At 37.5% G+C, this 17,887-nt stretch overlaps 1 protein-coding gene across 1 annotated transcript in view; it reads right to left on the bottom strand.

Annotated features, from left to right (window-relative positions):
- Nucleotides 1-6,153: 6,153 nt before the first annotated feature.
- The window catches only part of ADAM10 (ADAM metallopeptidase domain 10), a 79,003-nt gene continuing 67,269 nt past the window's right edge, over nt 6,154-17,887 (bottom strand). Inside the window, exons 7-16 of the mRNA XM_053461903.1 lie at nt 17,570-17,662; nt 16,524-16,707; nt 14,673-14,836; nt 13,584-13,767; nt 13,131-13,281; nt 12,020-12,203; nt 11,611-11,719; nt 10,794-11,014; nt 10,092-10,218; nt 6,154-8,349 (exon numbers count right to left, since the gene is read on the bottom strand). Coding sequence (XP_053317878.1) covers nt 8,255-8,349; nt 10,092-10,218; nt 10,794-11,014; nt 11,611-11,719; nt 12,020-12,203; nt 13,131-13,281; nt 13,584-13,767; nt 14,673-14,836; nt 16,524-16,707; nt 17,570-17,662 — 1,512 coding nt within the window. The 3' untranslated portion in view covers nt 6,154-8,254. The remainder of the gene's footprint in view (nt 8,350-10,091; nt 10,219-10,793; nt 11,015-11,610; nt 11,720-12,019; nt 12,204-13,130; nt 13,282-13,583; nt 13,768-14,672; nt 14,837-16,523; nt 16,708-17,569; nt 17,663-17,887) is intronic.

The following is a 17,887-nucleotide window of genomic DNA, read 5'->3' as shown; positions in this document are numbered from 1 at the left end:
ATCTTTTATTCTTTTATAACATAATTAAAATATATTAAAATATATATATATATTAAAATACAAATCTCTGTGTTGATAATTTGCAAAATCTTGTATTCACTGTTGTTCATTAATGTTTTTCCACAGCCTTTGTAACACATAGCTTTGTTGGAAATCCAGCATTGGTTATATACACTATGCGATTAAATGCTGACCATCACACTTATAGTTAAGACGAAAAGTTTACATCATGGTTAAAGATATTCAAAGTTATGTTTTCACAACTCCACACATTTCATGTTACCATACATTTCTTATGGCAAGTCAATTAGGGCATCTACTCTGTTCACATCAGATGTAGTTGTAAAACTGTGGATTACAGACAGAATTCTTTCAAGCTTTAATTTATATCATAATTCTAGTGTCAAAAGTTTACATGCCAAGTTGTGTCTTAAAACAGTCTGGATGATTCCAGAAGTTGATGTAATACATTTTATGATCTGAAAAGTGTGTCCATGTAAAGAGGCCCACAAACCTGACTTAGTTACACCAGTTCTGTCAGGAAGAGTATTGTGAGAAGCTTGTGGAAGGCTTTCCCAAGGGTTCATTCAAGTTAAGCAATTGAAAGACAATACCGCCAAATACTTAAAGTGTTGGTAAACTTTTGACATATAGCGAGAACATCTGTCTGTAATCAGTCATTTTAAAATTACCTCTGACGTGAACAAAGTAGATGCCTCCACTGACTTAGCAAATGAAATGTATGGTAACATGAAATATGTGGAGTTGAGAAAACTTGAATTTGAATGTCTCTAGGCTAGCTGTATGTCAACATTCTGCCTCAATTGTATTTGAGCTTGTTGAGCATACAATTCTCAAACCACGGCCATACATATGGAGTTACCCCCCTCTTTGCGGCTATAAAAGCTTCCATTCATCCAGGAAGATTTTTCACAATATTTTGGAGTGTTTCTGTTGGAATTTGTGCCCATACAGCCAAAACAACATTTGTGAAGTCAGGCACAAATGAAAGATGTGTAAAAGAGTGAACGATTGTGAAAACCAGTCTCAGACCGTATATTAAGTGTATAAGAAGAAATAAATCAAGGGGGATACTACCCTTTTTGGGCCGATTACACAGCTGCGACCTTGTAACACACTCTCCAAATGTAGAAACTTCGCAAAACTATCCAACCAGGTGCGCTCGTGTTAACCGATAAAATAAAATGGTATAAAAAAGAAAAAAATAATAGTGTAGAAGTATAAACAGTAATGTTGACGGATAGATATACTCTATGCACTCACAAGTGTATGTGATGTTTCAAAGTGAAGTTCTCTATAAATCCGTCTGTCCGCTATAACATGTGGACAAAACACATGTTCAAGCGGACAGACGGATTTATAGAGAACTTCACTTTGAAACATCACGTTTCAAAGTGAAACTCAGGTAGTTTCCCAGGTGTTGTTTTGTCATCCGCAAGAGTAGATATTATGATTCTTGCATGAGCATCATGGAAGTTATTTTTCCGCACCAGCCAAAGTTTCCCTTTTTATATCGTCAAGTAAATTCACTGTAAGCACCAACGTTTTCAGCACTGTTTAACTTTTGACTCACATGAAGATCATCAATATCAAATTTCCATTTCTTTCTGCCATGATGGAGAGATATTATTGTGCTTATAGGACCACATACATTGAGACATACCCCTGATAACAGACATCAGTCATCAACATCTCAACGTATAGCAGTCCTGCAGACTCCTTGGCGGCCCCAAAAAAATGACAAGCCCAACCTGCCCTATGTTGGGAGTAGGAAGTATCCAAGGGTCCTTTACAGTATTCTGAACACCCTCTGGCATCTTGATGCCTTTGCATTGACCCTTTCAGTCATCGCGTAGACGTCTGCACGCTGCCCGGACAAAACACCGGGAGTCAGAAGCACCGGTAAGATTTTTTTTGGGGGGGGGGTGTTAAATGGGGGGCATAAGGCATTTCTGTAGGCAGAGTGCTCTATGATATGCCTTTAACCCCCTTAATGCCACTCTGCCTGCAGAAATGCCTTATACCTCCTTATATGCCACTCTGCCCCATAATATGCCTTTTAAGCTCCTAAATGCCAGAGTGGCATTTAGGGGTATAAGGCATTTCTGGAGGCAGAATGGCACATAGGGGGTCAAAAGGCATTTCATGGGGCACAGTGGCATATAGAGGGTTAAAAGGCATATCATGGGGCACAGTGGCATTTAGAGGGTTAAAAGGCATATCAAGGGGCACATTGGCATTTATGGGGTTTAAGGCATTTATGGGGCAGAGTGACAAGCCTGGGGGCAGATGTGCATAACTGGGGGGCAGGTTGGAAAATAAAAGGAATAAAACACAAAATATTTTTCTCAATCATAGCTTTTATTAAAAAAATTACATAGTTTACATAAATTAACATTTACTGGTAAAACTTTTTTCCTATAGGGTCGTCTTATATTCAGGCTTTTTCTTTTTTTCCTAAATTAATATTCAGATTTGGGGGGGTCATCTTATAATCAGGGTCGTCATCTTATAATCAGGGCAAATACGGTAAGATGCTAGGTAGCAGAAAGGTGTTGCTAATAAAATCCCCTTAATTAATTGATCATCAGCAAGTGTGACCACCTCTATAAAATATGATGTTTTAGTTTGCTGGTCTGGAGCATTCAGCTGTGTGTTACCACAATGCCAAGAAGGAAAGACATCAGCAATGATCTTAGAGAAGCAATTGTTGTTGCCAATCAATCTAGGAAGGAGTCTAGGGCCATTTCCAAGTTCATCATTTTACAGTGAGAAAGATTATTCAAAAGTGGAAAACCTTCAAGATAGTTCACAATCTTCCCAGGAGTGTACGTCCTGCAATGCTCAGAGAAATGGCAAAAAAAACCCAAGAGTTACATTTCAGACTCTGCAGGCCTTAGTTTGTAAGGGTTGCCAGGAGAAAGCCTCTTCTCTCTAAAAAGAACATGGCAGCACAGCTGTTAGGGACTGGGTACATACAGACGACTAATGACCTAGAGAGCCCAATGATGGAATTCAGGAGATATTGCGCAGTAGCGTAGTTGGACAGGGCCTGGTGCAGGGTGACTGCACTCTCCAGGGTGTTGAGCACCTAGGGTTGTGCGGCCACATACCAGGGCCCCGACACAGCAGCGGATGTTGTCCAGAGCAAAACAAAGTTATATCCTGCAGGCACCCTGAAGCAAGCATGAGACATAGAGTGGATATTTAAATAAAAAATCTTTTCTCTACCTGGCTGTCAATAAATGTTATGTTTGGCACACTATTAAAGCTTAGGTAGCTCTTTTTCTATTTACTTTTTCAGTAAATAATTTAATGTTATTTAATGTTACACTATATGGACAAAAGTATTGGGACAGTTTCCACTCTTCTGAGAAGGCTTTCCACAAGATTTTGAAGTGCTTCTGATGTAATATTTGCCCCTTCATTCAGTAGAGCAGGGATGTCCAACCTGCTGCAGGACTACATCTCCCATACTCCTCAGCCAGCCCCTTAGCTGAAAGAGCATTACGGGAGATGTAGTCCTGCAGCAGCTGGAGGGCCACAGGTTGGATGCAGTAGAGCATCCGTGAGGTCAGGCACTAGTGTCAGACAAGAAGACCTGGCTCGCAATCTCCATTCCAGTTCATCCCAAAGATATTCGGTGGGGTTAAGGTCAGGGCCCTGTGCGGGCCAGTCAAGTTCTTCCACACCATACTTATTCATGTTGTTAAGGACCTTGCTTTGTACACTAGGGCACAGTCATGCTGGAATAAAAAAAAGGACCTTCTCCAAACTGTTCCCAGCATAGCATTGTCCAAAATGTCTTGGTATGCTGGCCAGCTATGTAGACATCTAGGCCAAATGTTTACATACACCTAAAGAGATTCAAAGCCAAGTTTTCACAAATCCACATATTTAACACCATGCCATTTCTTTTGGCAAGTCAAATAACACATCTACTCTGTTCATATCATAGGTACTTTTAAAACAATTGATCACAGACAGAATTCTGCTTTAATTCACCCTATCAGAATTTCAGTGGGTCAAAAGGTTACATACACCAAGTTGACTGTGTCTTTAAACAGTATAGAAAGTCACAGAAATTGATGACGACTTTTTAGGCTCTTCTGAGTGCCCATTTTCATATTTAGGACTTAATTGGTACCAGTAGCTGTATTTAAGAGCCTACCTGTACAGCCAGGGCCTTTGTGCCCTTTATACCATAGGAAAACCAAAGCAACTCAGCCAAGTTAAAAATTCATGGGACCATACAGACAATGCATTGTTCAGGAATGAGGCACAAATTAATTTCTGAAGAATGGCCAAAAAGTATTGTGAAAAGCTTGTGGAAGCCTTCCCCAAGCATTCAAGTTAAGCTATTAAAAGGCAATGCCACTAAATACTGTATGTAAACTTTTGTCCATTTGAATCCTGGTATAAAGAATTAGAACTGAAAGACTTTGTCCATAATCGATTCTTTTAAAATTAACCTGATGTAAACAGAGAAGATGTCATTGAATGTCTTTTGTCTAGGTGTATGTAAACTTTCAGCCTCAGCTGTACATCCGGTCCTGCCAACAATGGTCATTTGGAATAACATTTTGGCATAGGCAAAGTACAGGTTTGCTTAACCTTTATTTTCAGATATTTAAAGTTCTGTCTTTCCACAATGGAGCACACAGACTGGCCACGCTCTACATAGAGGACAGATGGATCTGTATATTGTAGCTGACAACTTTGTTTTTAAGAAGTGCAGCCGTGTGAAAGAGTGGACAAGGTTTGCCAGATGATACCCTCAAAAAGATTAACATACCAGCTGTAAATAAAGATACACCATATGGATAAAAGTATTGGGACACACCTTTTAATTAATGAATTCAGGTGTTTCAATCAGATCAATTGCCACAGGTGTATAAAATCAAGCACCTAGCCATGCAGTTTGCATTTACAAACATTTGTGGAAAAAAAAGTCTTTCTGAAAAGCTCAGTGAATTCAAGTGTGGTACTGTCATAGGATGCCAACTTTACAATAAGTCATGAAATATCATCCCTGCTAGACGTAAAGTCACAGAACAGGGTCAGAGTGCTAGGGTGCATGGTGTGTAAAAGTCACCAGTTTTAAACTTCCACTGGCATTAATATCAGCACAAAACTGTGCAGCAGGCACTTCATGGAATGAGTTTCTGTGGCAGGGCAGCTGCGTGCAAGCCTCTCATCATCAAGTACAAAGCCCAGCGTCTGATCCAGTGGTGGAAAGCTCTGTGTAAACGTGTTCTGTGGAGCGAGGAATTCTGCTTCCCTGGCGAGACTGGGTTTGGTGGATGCCTGTAGAACGTTACCTGACTGCATCGCGCCAACTGTAAAGTTTGGTGGAGGAGGAATAATGGAATGGGGCCCCTACTTCCAGTGAAGCGAATTCATAATGCTTCTGCATACCAAGACATTTAGGGCACAGCTACGCTTCCAACTTTGTATGAAGGGTGAAGGCCATTCTATTCCAGCATGATTGTGCCCCAGTGCATGAAGCAAGGTCCATAAAGACATGGTTGGATGAGGTTAGTGTTGATGAAATTGACTGGCCCACGTAGAGCCCTGGTCCTCAAACCCATCGAACACCTTTGGGATGAACTGTAATGGAGATTGCGAGCCAGGCCTTCTCGTTCCAACATCAGTGCCTGACCTCACAAATGATCTACTGAACGAATGAGCACAAATCTGTGGGTCACACAGCAAGACACAGTCTGTGATAGAAGAAACAGTGCTGGACAAGTGGAAGCCCTTCTGCAGTCCTATGAACTGTAAATTACCAATGCACTGCTGTGGTTAAGACCAGCACAGGCAGTAGCGCCCAGGCAGGTGGGTAGAAGTTAAAGTAGAAGTATTAAAAGGTGAGGGAGGACTGGAGTTACTGGATAATTTTGTCACCTGGAACTACTATTTTTAGCAAATCTTTCAGTTTGGACTATCCCGATTTAATGGTTTGGTTTTTGAAGCAGGTCAGTCGGCACTTGTAGAATATGGAACTGTCTAAAAACTGAATTACGTAGTAAAAACAAGATGTTATTTAACAAGAAAGCGTGCTATGTGTAAAACAGCACTAGACTGTATATGTGAGATCCCAAAGTTAAAAGCAAAAAAAGGCCAATTAGGTTGAGATTTTCATCATTTCTATTTATTAATTCATTTCATCAAGTTTCAGAAAAGGAAAAAAAATGTACATATCTTCGCACAATACTTTTTAAAAATTTTTTGCAACTTTTTAGTAAAAATTTCCAAAGTGAACAAAAAAAAAAAATACTGTATAAAACACAGTGGACATTAAATTGACAGTAGTATTAGATTGAACTCTTCTAGCGTCTCCTGCTTTGCTTACCACATCTGGACTTGCTGTGGAGTGGTTCAGTGCATTATCTGTTCAAACATTACAGTTAAAAACAAAAAAAAAACAGCATTGTCTTCCCCAAACCTTACCACAGAAAGATATAACAGAAAGAAAAAAAAGTTTACACAATTTAAAGGTCTACCACGCTAACAAACTTACAAATAAACCCATCATATCCAAAATCAAAACCCTCTTATCCTCTTTTCTCAATCTGATAACAGATGCAATCAATTTATTTGAAAACTACACTAATCTAACTTTTTTTTATTATTTTTTTTTTTTAAGGTTGAATCAGAATTATTTATAGTTTTTCAACTACTAGATGGGGGAATCCATGTACAAAATTTTGTTTCTAAAGTGTTGTACAAAAAATGTGTTTGAAAAAAAAAATCACCACACACACACTGTACAATTTTACAAGGAAGTTATTGTGTGTTTTTTTTTTTTAGTTTTAAGCTTTTTTTCAATTTTTTTTTTTTTTACTATGCTGGCATTTTGTTATGAGAATGAACATGTAAACTGTTGCTTTAGAAATTAACCTCTTGTTACCAAGAAGGATAAAGAAAAAAAGATCTCTGGTAGCGAGAGTACCAAACAAAGCAAAAAAAATAAAAAATAAAATTTATGCAATTAAAACCATGCCTACTTAGACACTTTGGTGCCTTTACCAGGTCCAATAATGTATCAAGGATCACAATGAAATTAAACAAGGTGGCTTATTGGTAATGCCCATATAATTTACATGCATAGTACCAGATGCATGAATACATTACATACTAACATATTTGTTCCATACTGTGCATGGCAATACCCCAATCATGAAAAGGCAGAGTCACAATAATTAGGTATGAGCAGTAATGAAACGTATGTCTGCAAAAAACGTTTATGTTCATGTCTGAGATACATGTTAGTGGTTATTTATGCCGCAACAACATGCCAAGGCCATTACCCAACAGTGTAGCTTTCCTAAGATATATATTATGCTCAACCCCAATACAAGACCATTTGTTACGTTTAGGAAACCAATAGAGCATTTTGTCTCTGGTGTTATGAAAAACAGTGGCTCACTGGAAGGAAATAAAGAAAAAGAGAAAATGAATAAAATGAGACAATGTGAGCAATGAAAAATGCATATGGATTTGCCTAGTAACAGCATCCAGGAAAAAAAATCTATACATATATATTTATATATTCAGTAAGTTTTTTACACCAAATCCTCTGTTATCCTGAGTATGACACTTAACCCTTTGTCTGACGCAGGGATGTGTAACATATTGCTACCAAATATGTTACACATCTGGTAGGCATCAAAGGGTTAAACAGTAATGTCTTCATTAACAGCGGAAAGAAAAAAAAAATTACAATACAACTTATTATATCCATATTGCAATTTCTTTTTACAATTGCACACAGATGTATTTGTACATTACAATTTTATGTAATCAGGTATATACATTGGCAAGCGAAAATCTCCAATGAGGATGTGGTATACCTCTCCTTAGTCTTAATAGGCAGCAGTAGAAATAGTTTTTAATAATGGGGTAAGGGTCTCGCTGGAAGCAAACAATAAGCAGGAGGAATGGTGGAAGTGGGGCAGATAAAAAATTTATAAATGTTGTTATACTTTGTGCCGTTAGACAAGTTGTAACGGATTAAAGGAGAGAAGAAGAAAAAAAGAAAAGAAAGAAGAGGTTATTTTCTTGTACAGCTCTTCTTCTATGTATGAATCTTGCCTTTCTCCTGGTGTCTAGATCTAATCCTTGGTTGCTAACAAGGGGGACAATGACTGTTGGTAGGTTTTTCTTTGGAGTTAATCTTTCCCATGGTAGGCACTAGGAAGAACCAAAGGCAAAAACACCAAATCTCCAGTTAACGTCTCATGTGTCCCATCTGGTAACTCTCTCTGGGTCTCTGGCGTGGAGGTTGTTGAGTTGTCTGGGGTGGTCTCCTTCTCTTCAATGTGCCTGCATGACAAGATCAAACGGAAGTGTCAAAACATATGTCACACTTTTGAATGGCATAGGCAATAGCCGAGTTACAGGACAGACAAGTTTGTAGTTGATGGTGCATATTAAGATGAAGGTCTTGTTACTATTGTGGTACTTCGAAGCATTCGTACTGGGACCCATGCTTTTTAATATATTAGTGATAGTACAAAAAGTCTTAAATGGGATGGTATAACTGTTTGCAGATCATACAAAGGTTCACAACAGGGTAGACATTCCTGATGGAACAAGTCAAATGGCAGTATATAGTATTTGGTATTTGAAGCAGATGTACTTTAATGTGTAAAATAATGCACTGAGGTGTAAAAATCTCAAGGCAAAAAATAGAATTGGAGGCACTGTTCTGTTATTTCTGAAGACCTAAAGTTAAGCAGGTTATGCGATGAAGCAAGTAGGATGCTGGGTTGTATAGCTAGTGGCATTAGTAACCAATAGAGTAGTGGTTCTGCCACTTTAGGTGAGGTCTGACCAAAGATCTGTAGAGTATTGTGTACAGTTCTGGAGACTGCAATTGACATTTAGGAGAGAGTTCAGATGAGGACTACTAATATCGTGAATAGCATGCAGGACACAAATTCTCAGGAAATATGAAAGGGATCTTACATATATATATATATATATATATATATATATATATATATATATATATATATATATATATATATATATATATATATATATATATATATATATATATATATATATATGTACAACACTTGTCTGTAAAATAGCACTTTCTTACAGCTGAATCTCTGACCCTCCGGTTTTAGACTGGCCTCTTGTACTAACATTACTGTAATTCACTTCCCTCCTGTACTTTATTAAACCCCTTAAGCATTTAAATGTTTTGATGATCTCACATTTCTATTCTTTCTGCCAGATAAATGGAATAGCCTCTCATCAGAAGTAAACATGCATGGATAGGCATAAAGCTATCCTGAATCTAAGACAAGACCGAAAACTGATTAAGGTCTAAGTCCCTACACTGGGAAAAATGGACAGATTAGATGGTTCTTACCAGTAATCTTAACAAATAATTTGATAACAATGGCATAAACATAAAATGGATGTATAATTACAACTGGGTATTTTAACGCAAATGTTACCAAATACTATATGCTGTAAACCATATTAAGTCGGAGGTGTCCAAACTGTTGTCAACATTATTGAGCCTGCAAATGAAGACCCAATAGATTGTTGAAAAGTTAAAACAACATGGCCATGTTTTTTGTTCATGTCTACCTAATGTCCAGTCCTGTGAAAAACAAAAGAGTATATATTTCCTCTATATAATATAGGACAGTTGACAAATTTGGTTTGGATTTAGGAGCAAGCCAAAAAAGTATGGCGTTTGTCGAGTCCTGATATATAATTGGCATTCAACTAACAATATACAATTGATGCCAAAGCCATTATTAGTATTTTGAGACGAGAATTTTTCAACACTGGGCCTCAAACCAGACATCTCACGAGAACTGGCGGGTCAGACAAGAATTTCTGGTAAGGGAAACAAGTATTCCATCTGCTCTCACCAGCACTGTTGATGGCGAGTGCAGAGTCAACATAAAAATCACTAGTCTTATTTATACTAATATAGCAAAGCTAAGATTAAGGTCCAACTTTTTTAAAACATGCTTATTTTGCTGTATCCTGCATAACGCAATTGTGTGAAATCTATTATCTGGAGAACGTGTACAAACCTGGAAGGGGTTTGTGCGGCGGCAACTTTGGATTGCTGCTTGGTGTGTGGACACTGCATATCTTTATGAATCCAGCCATCAACATTATCAATGCAATTCCCATAAGTAGCACAGCCCACCAGTGCACCTGTAATAGGAAAAAAAGATATACTTTGTAATCATTTCCATCCATGGTTCCAACTTTTGTGATATGGTAATGGGAAAGGTATGTGCCAAATATACTGGGGGCATATATAATAGGGTTGCAAATACAAAAGTCCAAAAAGTAGTGGTATTTTGCAATTGTAACAATTTATAGAGCACTTTGAATAAGTTATCTTGAAAGTATTGGTCTATAAATGAAATTAACTGCCGCATACCAAGTCACAATATTGCATCCGTATGCATAAATGATGGTAGTTCCATTTATGCATACCACTCAGTCATAACAATTTTAGATGTTGTGCTCACAACATAATTATATTCTTAATCACTATCTAAATACATTACACTATATGAGCCAGTAATAACTTTCCCATTCTCTTTGGTTTAAGAAACATTTTTTGGCAGAGTTTTTTTTTTTTTTTTTTTTTTTTTTATAGTTGTGTCAATTTAGGACTATTTCAAACAGCGATAATTAAATTTTCACATTTTTTGATCTCAAGGAAAATTAGAGTATACTTTTGGAGAAAAACTTATTTGCACAAGTCACATTTAACTTACCACAATCCATTCGGCAATATTTTCATACAATTGAGGGTTAAAAATGGCCTTTTTCAATCTGGCAAGAGGACCATCGGCATCAACCAGTCGACACCTCATGAACACATCGCAATATCCTTTAAACTCATTGCAAGGTGATCCAGGCTGCAGAGTGATAGTTTTGCCATTGAAGTAAGATCTCCACACTTCTGAACCAGTGCTGGCACAGGTGTGCGGCTTCACTGTAAGAAATAGAATTAAATGTGTTAAACGTTATTTTAATAATAAATACAAGCCAATGAGAAGATAACATTTAGCCATTGTAAAGTATTCCGTATTTTGTTGAAAAATGAGCTCTATGCAACAGAATAGAAGTTGGAGAAGTTTTCCAAGGACCATAGGTCTTTGTCGTGTGTGTGTGCGCATGCGTGTGTGCGGGGGACTAGATTGTCATATACAGTCTGGTATCTCATGCACCTGAAAGGATTAAGGTCTGGCAGAAAAAAAAATAGCCATAGCAAGCAGGGGTATCACTGATGTAACTTTTGCATACAATATATAAGAATCATAGAGTGCAAGTAGACCAACCATATTGCATTGCTACTTAGAAGGGGTCTCATCAACGTAATGTCAGAAACCCCCACAGCCTTCAAGTAACAAAAAAGGCTCTGAAGTAACTTATAATGTTGTATAGTATAACACGTTAAGTTAAACACTAAAGTTAAATGTTCATCATAAAGGTTATATTTCCTACCATAACCCCATTCAACAAAATATTCTGCTATGTGTTGTATCTGGCAACTACACAGTAAATCCTAAACACAAAATATCATCTTACTTTTCTCCATGCAGCACACGTGACACAGTTCTTTATCATCTTTTCCATCCGTACTGGCGCATGTACATTCCTCCAGCTCATGCTTTTCACAGATGGACCCTGCACATTGCTGCAAGGTGGTACAAAGTGTTTTAGTTAGTGTTAGACATTTATTGTTGATTATACGCATATACTTGCTGCACTTAAAACTGTTACTCTGTAATTATTTGTTTTAGCAGCAGACAGATGAAAAGCAGATGCCGCCTAGGTCAAACATTGGCTGTACTGCCTGGAAGTACTTTTTTTTGCTACTGTAAGTAACGCCTGTCCAACAATACATGAACAGTCTTAATTCTTGTACAATATAGTTTCAACTATAACCCCTCTGGGAAAGATACAAACTAAAAGTGCCACCATTAAAGACCCTTACCCCCTTGATGCAGACTTGAGTCTCTCTGTTACACGCCGTCAGGTTCTGCCTGGGTTTAGAAGCTGGACATAGAGCAGAGAACCCGTTGCAAGTTCCCATCTCGGCACAGTCTGAAGGCTCACGACACTTCTCATTTGTCTGTTTGTAGGTGCACTGGGGTGTGCAACAAGGACCCTGGCTGGGGCTGAAATCACATGCAATATACTGAGGGTTAACACACAGTTAAACTATTTTTTGCTGATCAGTCCCCTTTGCTGTCCTAGTAGGCATGCATCTACAGATTATGTTCCATTTTCCATGGACTACAGTACATTTTACTGAATGTAAATCGGTACACGTATTCTTAGTTACTAGAGGAATAAAATAAGACTTCTCTCTCATTTAACTCGCCCCCTGCTGTCTCACCTGAAAGCAGGAGCATACTGTAATATGCTTACATTTAGCACGTAGAACTCCCGTTTTAGTTAACAGGGATGATATTGAGCAAGTGTACTATCTTTTTACCAGTACTTAAATGCGATAAAACGTTTTAAAAAGCTGTAAAGAATTTAAGCTCAGATTTAAAGAAAAGCTAGCATGCTGTATACATGCTTACATGATAAGCGTCTTCTTCAATGCACACAGTGGTTCTACATAGTTCATCAATTTAAATGGAATACAAATAGGAATGTAAAGCTTTTAGAAACTTTAATCATGTTTTTTTGCTGTAAGTAGACCCACAAAATAGTGCCTCCTGCTACGCTGAAAATTTGTGCCCCCTGTATTTCCGACAAATATATGTAAAGGATAGGAGCTTGACAGAAAATTTAAGGAGCCAAGTGGGGATCCATGCAAAAAGAGTATACAAACGGCACAAAGTTAAAAGATGTTTTTTTCTAAAACTTTATTTTCACTACGACAAATCAAAAAGAAAATCGCTCTAAATCTATCAAAAATGATAGAGAGAAAAGGAAACTATCTTAAAAAATGCACCATAAAACACCACAATTTACAGTTTCTATCGGCCTATGCAAACTAAAGCATTTTATCAAACTGGCATTTCAATACCAGTCCGCAACTAGAGCCAATTAATTCAAGGTTTGGGAATTCCGACGAACAGAGTAGGACTTACCTGCAGCGTTTTCCAGGCTTTAACTTGCACTTCTTATCTTCTGACTGGTTTGCATCATAACAACATATATCCTTACACTGGTCACTGTAGCCACAATCACACTCCTCTCCTTGCTCTACCAGTCCATTACCACAGATGGGCTGGCCGGACTCTGAAACACATACAAGGTCCTTCAGAAATCTGGAACACAGTTCTAACGATTCGTTCATACATTGACTATTGATTCAAATACTTGTCAAAGAAAGGTTCAGTAACTATATACATACATACAAAAACTAAGAAATAGTTTACTCATCTTTTGGACTATATATTGGATTTCAGATATTTATCTCAAGTTTTAGGATTTCTACAGACTTCATGACAAGCTTTTAAGGAAATTACTTCAACAGCACAAAAACATGTTGGTGGCAATTTGGCACAAAGAACGGATTTGGATCTTCACTGAGGACATACCCACGAAACACAAATTGCGCTTCTTCTCCAAGACTTGGCTGATATTGCGAACACTGCAGATGGAGAATTTGTTGTTGTTAAGTTTGTCTCCAGATGTTGCTCTGGCATACATGATATAATTGCCATTCTCCTTAAACCCAATATTCTTGGACTCTCCCGGTGTACATTCAGAGCCAGAATCATGCTGAAAAAAGTAAAGAAAAAAACATGGATGAAAGTTTTATAATATAAATAAAATAGAAATGCGTGTTAAGTATTTAAAATGTCTAGATTCAGTAAAAAGGGATGTTTCTCTATTCGGAGTAACAAGTGTGTGCTGTTTGTTTTAGATTTTTAATACACCATCACGTCAAAAAAGAATGTTCCAGCTAAATTATAGAATATAACCAATTATAACTATAGGCATTGCATTCAATAGTTAAGTCATGACATCCGTACAAAAGACAAGTACACACACTCACAACAAAGGTAAACACAAAATGAGCTAGGTTAAAAAGCTGCTGCCACTGTCTAAATGTTTTATGTCACATGACTAAAGTGAGACTAGAGGGATGAAGCTGGTTTATAATCATCCATCATTGTGGAAGGCACTGCATGCCATATGGTTCCAGGAGCCGATAAAGTATAAGAAATAAATCTACTAGAACATGAATAACCAAGACTTGAAACAGGGAGACAAAACATGGTTTCTAGTTAAGTTTAAACAGATTACAAAAAGGAGGGGGTAACAGTAGGCTTTTGCTCAGGAGGCTTCCATGTGAGCCAAAAAGTGTGTGAGTATATTTGCCAGACAGAAAGACAGCAAAATGGTCCATCTCTTGCCATCAGCGTCCCTGAACAGTGTTCTCACTTCTTTCTGGATCTTTTCTTAACACTTTCCACAGTATTAGACATTCTGTGATATGGGAATATTAAAGCATCCAATGAAAAGCCTATCTCAACCGAGATTGTGAAGTTTGAGCAAATCAAAACGCCCTTTCGTATTCGTCCCTATAACGACATCTCATCGTAGAGCTTCAGCTACAAGACATGTCTACGTCTCTGTATACACGAGCGGCACAAAAACGCCTAGAGGACCGCAAAACTTACCGGAGAACCAAAGTTATGTCCAACTTCGTGTGCAAAAGTGATATGTGAAACCTTGGGAGGGACATGTGAACCATAGTTCTGAACAGTGATAATTCCTGTGTTTAGGGACTTCTTTTTGCCATCAGAATACAGCTTGCTTTTTTCACATATACCACCAGAGCTACCTGAAAAGGGTACAATACCATTGAGAAAAAAAAGGAGGCACAAAAAAACAAACTTTTTTTAACCAAATAAGCTTACCCACTACTAGTAAGAGTATAGAAATATAAAAAATAAAGCCAAGTTTAATTTGTGCATGACAGATCTGAAAATACTAGGATTTTTTTCTCATTTAACAAAAGCAAACAAGTAAACAGAACACAAATCTAAATCAAATCAATATTTGGTGCGACCACCCTGAATTCTTCTTTTGCAGAGTACTGTACACACACAACATATCCAGAAAACTGTGACGAAAAGGGAGAAGAGTATTAGTCACGCTTCTTTCGCAAAGAATGTCTGTTGCGACGAATGGAGGCTGCCAGGTGCTAACCATGATGTATTGTAAGTGTGAGGAAAAAAATTATTTCAAAATTAAACAAGTCAGAGATGTACCCTATAGTAACCTGCATACATATGTCAACAAATCAGACTAGGTGCACCACAAAAAATTGTATTGATATTTTCCTTTATCCACACAGCTAGATTTGTTGAGAGCATAGTGCCTCTTTGCTCCGGAAGTGCTACAGCAGAAAAAAAAAATGGCTTCCTTCTTTGATTGTATTAAATGACTATGATTGTTTATAAAGGTTATTAGCAGTTTACAGTGATTAACACCGTCTTCGTTAGTAATGCTTGAATACATGGATTAATACCGATTAATCCATCATTTTATAGATCGGAACATGGCAAACTATGTAAATATTTATTCCGTAAATGGTGTAACATACTTATGCAAGCGATGTACTATTGCGAAAACACTTTTGTATTGGTGACAATACCCGGGCTTCAAGTACAGAGATTCTGTCATCAGCTCAAATTAGTATCGTTTTAGTGTACAGAAGCTGAAGAACACCCATAAAAAAAAAAAAAGTAATTTTTCATATTCTGCCTAAACTTTTCTAAACTTTTGATTTGGAAACAAAATTCTCTTTGGTTAGTTTGTGTTTGTTTCGTTGGGGTCCCTTCCTTGTTTTCGGACATTCATACAAATTAACTAACGTGTGAAATTTCCACAAATCCAGATGCACAAGACTGTTCGGTACCCTACTGACAATACAAATATGCCACATACAGGGAGAAAAATGGTGAGAGTATCCCTTTAATTCATGAATTTTATTTTAAAATATAGTAAAAGCATAATTCAGAAGGGGTAACTTAACACCATAATTCACTCATCTTATAAAAGGAGATCTTTCTGCATGACTCCTCATCAGTTGCATTGGGCTCTTCTCTATCACTGTATAAAGTTTGTACACAGAAAATAGAAGGGTCAGTGTTCTAACTTTACCCTCAGTGGCTACCAGAAGTACGACTAACACATAAAACACTGGTTTCATTTAACTCTGCTGTAAAAACATCTAAAGAGCAGAGGTAAAGCTTAATCCCTGATGTCATGAGTACAACTATGTAAAGTCCGAGGAGGCACTGTAGAGTGCAATGTGGTCACTGGATGCCTTTTTGCAGTTAAGAGAGATACATATACAAGACATTTTAAATAGAAAAAAATATCATAGGGACTTATCTGGGCACTGTTTAATATTATGGATCGTTTGAAATGTTTTAAGATGTCAATATTAACCACATAATAATGCAAGAAAGACAAAACCCGTACGCACGCTATAGCAACATCATAAAGCTCCATTCACTCACCAGAAGGTGCACCAACCCATGCCAGCCCAAGGACACCATCATCAAAATCTCTGTCTGTAAAGACATACGCCAAGCAATAATCATCGTGATTCTGCTCAGAGTTCAGTTCCAGGAACTTTTCAACTCCGATGTTGGGAAACCGGAAGGGATTTGAAGGATCTCTTTCATCGGCTGTTGTGTTGATCTAAAACAAAATTCTAATTTAATTTATGACCAGGATAGGTAACTTTTACTTGCAGTGTACTGTTTATTAATCCAAGTAGAGAACCTTAAGGACACATCTCTCAGAAAAAAAGCTAAAAAATCACAAGATAAATATATTTCCTCTTCTGTTTGCTAATCATATAATCCATGGTAATACAGCCAGCATGGGAATTACTCCCACCATATGGTGCGGAATTCTATGGACCATGTTTTTGCTCATGTCACACATATATTTATAGGACTTCTAAACATATCTGTTTCACAAGTATACATGGATTCTTGGCCAGTCACCCACATGCCTGTTGTGGGTGTCATCTTTCTATTTAGAATGCAAACATCTATACTACAGAACTGTAAAGCATTGAACAATGCAACTGGGATGATGTCCTGTTAAACTTCCATTTTTACACTTAACAGTGCACATTTATTTTATCCAATAAATGTGTTGTGTCGGCTGCTCAGACTACAAGCTGAAGGGTATACATGGGCATATGTATTTAAAGTACTAGCAATGTTCAAAACGACCACTATAAAACAGAAAGCTGCATTGTGCTGCCCTGATAGAGGCCATGAGAAACCCCCTCCCCCGTGAAAAGCAAGGAACTACATAAATCTTATGAATACACAAATCAATTTGAGTGTTACATTTTCTTTTATGGCAAAATATATTTTTATTGTGCTTTAAAGTGAGTGTCTACATGGTTGCAAAGGAAGATTGGGCAGACTCAATATTGCCATTTTAGCTAGATGACTTTAGGGCCTTAACATAGAATATTCAGGTTACTTATCAGTTGATCTTACACTTGGAATTAAAGAGGTTTATTTATTTAATTTAAACTTACCCGAATGCGTTTCACCATGAAGCTGATGTTGCGTATCCCCATGAAGTCTGTCGATTGATAAATTGTGTCGATTGCTTTTACATGGCTGGAGATCTGGTACAAGGAAGGAAAAGCCATTATGGTTCAAGATGCCATTAATTTCTATTAAGTTTATAAAATCAAATTTTACACAAATTATTCCGTTATATGTGAATGAATATTGCTGCATCAGTCCTGGATAAGATCATCTGTGTTGCCTTTCAGTGGGTATGCATATTGGCAGAGGCCACTTTAGCATTGAAGGCTTCAGAGGCGAATTCAGAAGAACTTTTTGTTTGA

Source organism: Spea bombifrons, chromosome 4 (genome assembly GCF_027358695.1).
Source record: "Spea bombifrons isolate aSpeBom1 chromosome 4, aSpeBom1.2.pri, whole genome shotgun sequence".
NCBI classification, from domain to species: Eukaryota; Metazoa; Chordata; class Amphibia; order Anura; family Pelobatidae; genus Spea; species Spea bombifrons.
This window is presented reverse-complemented; position numbering and strand designations above follow the sequence as displayed.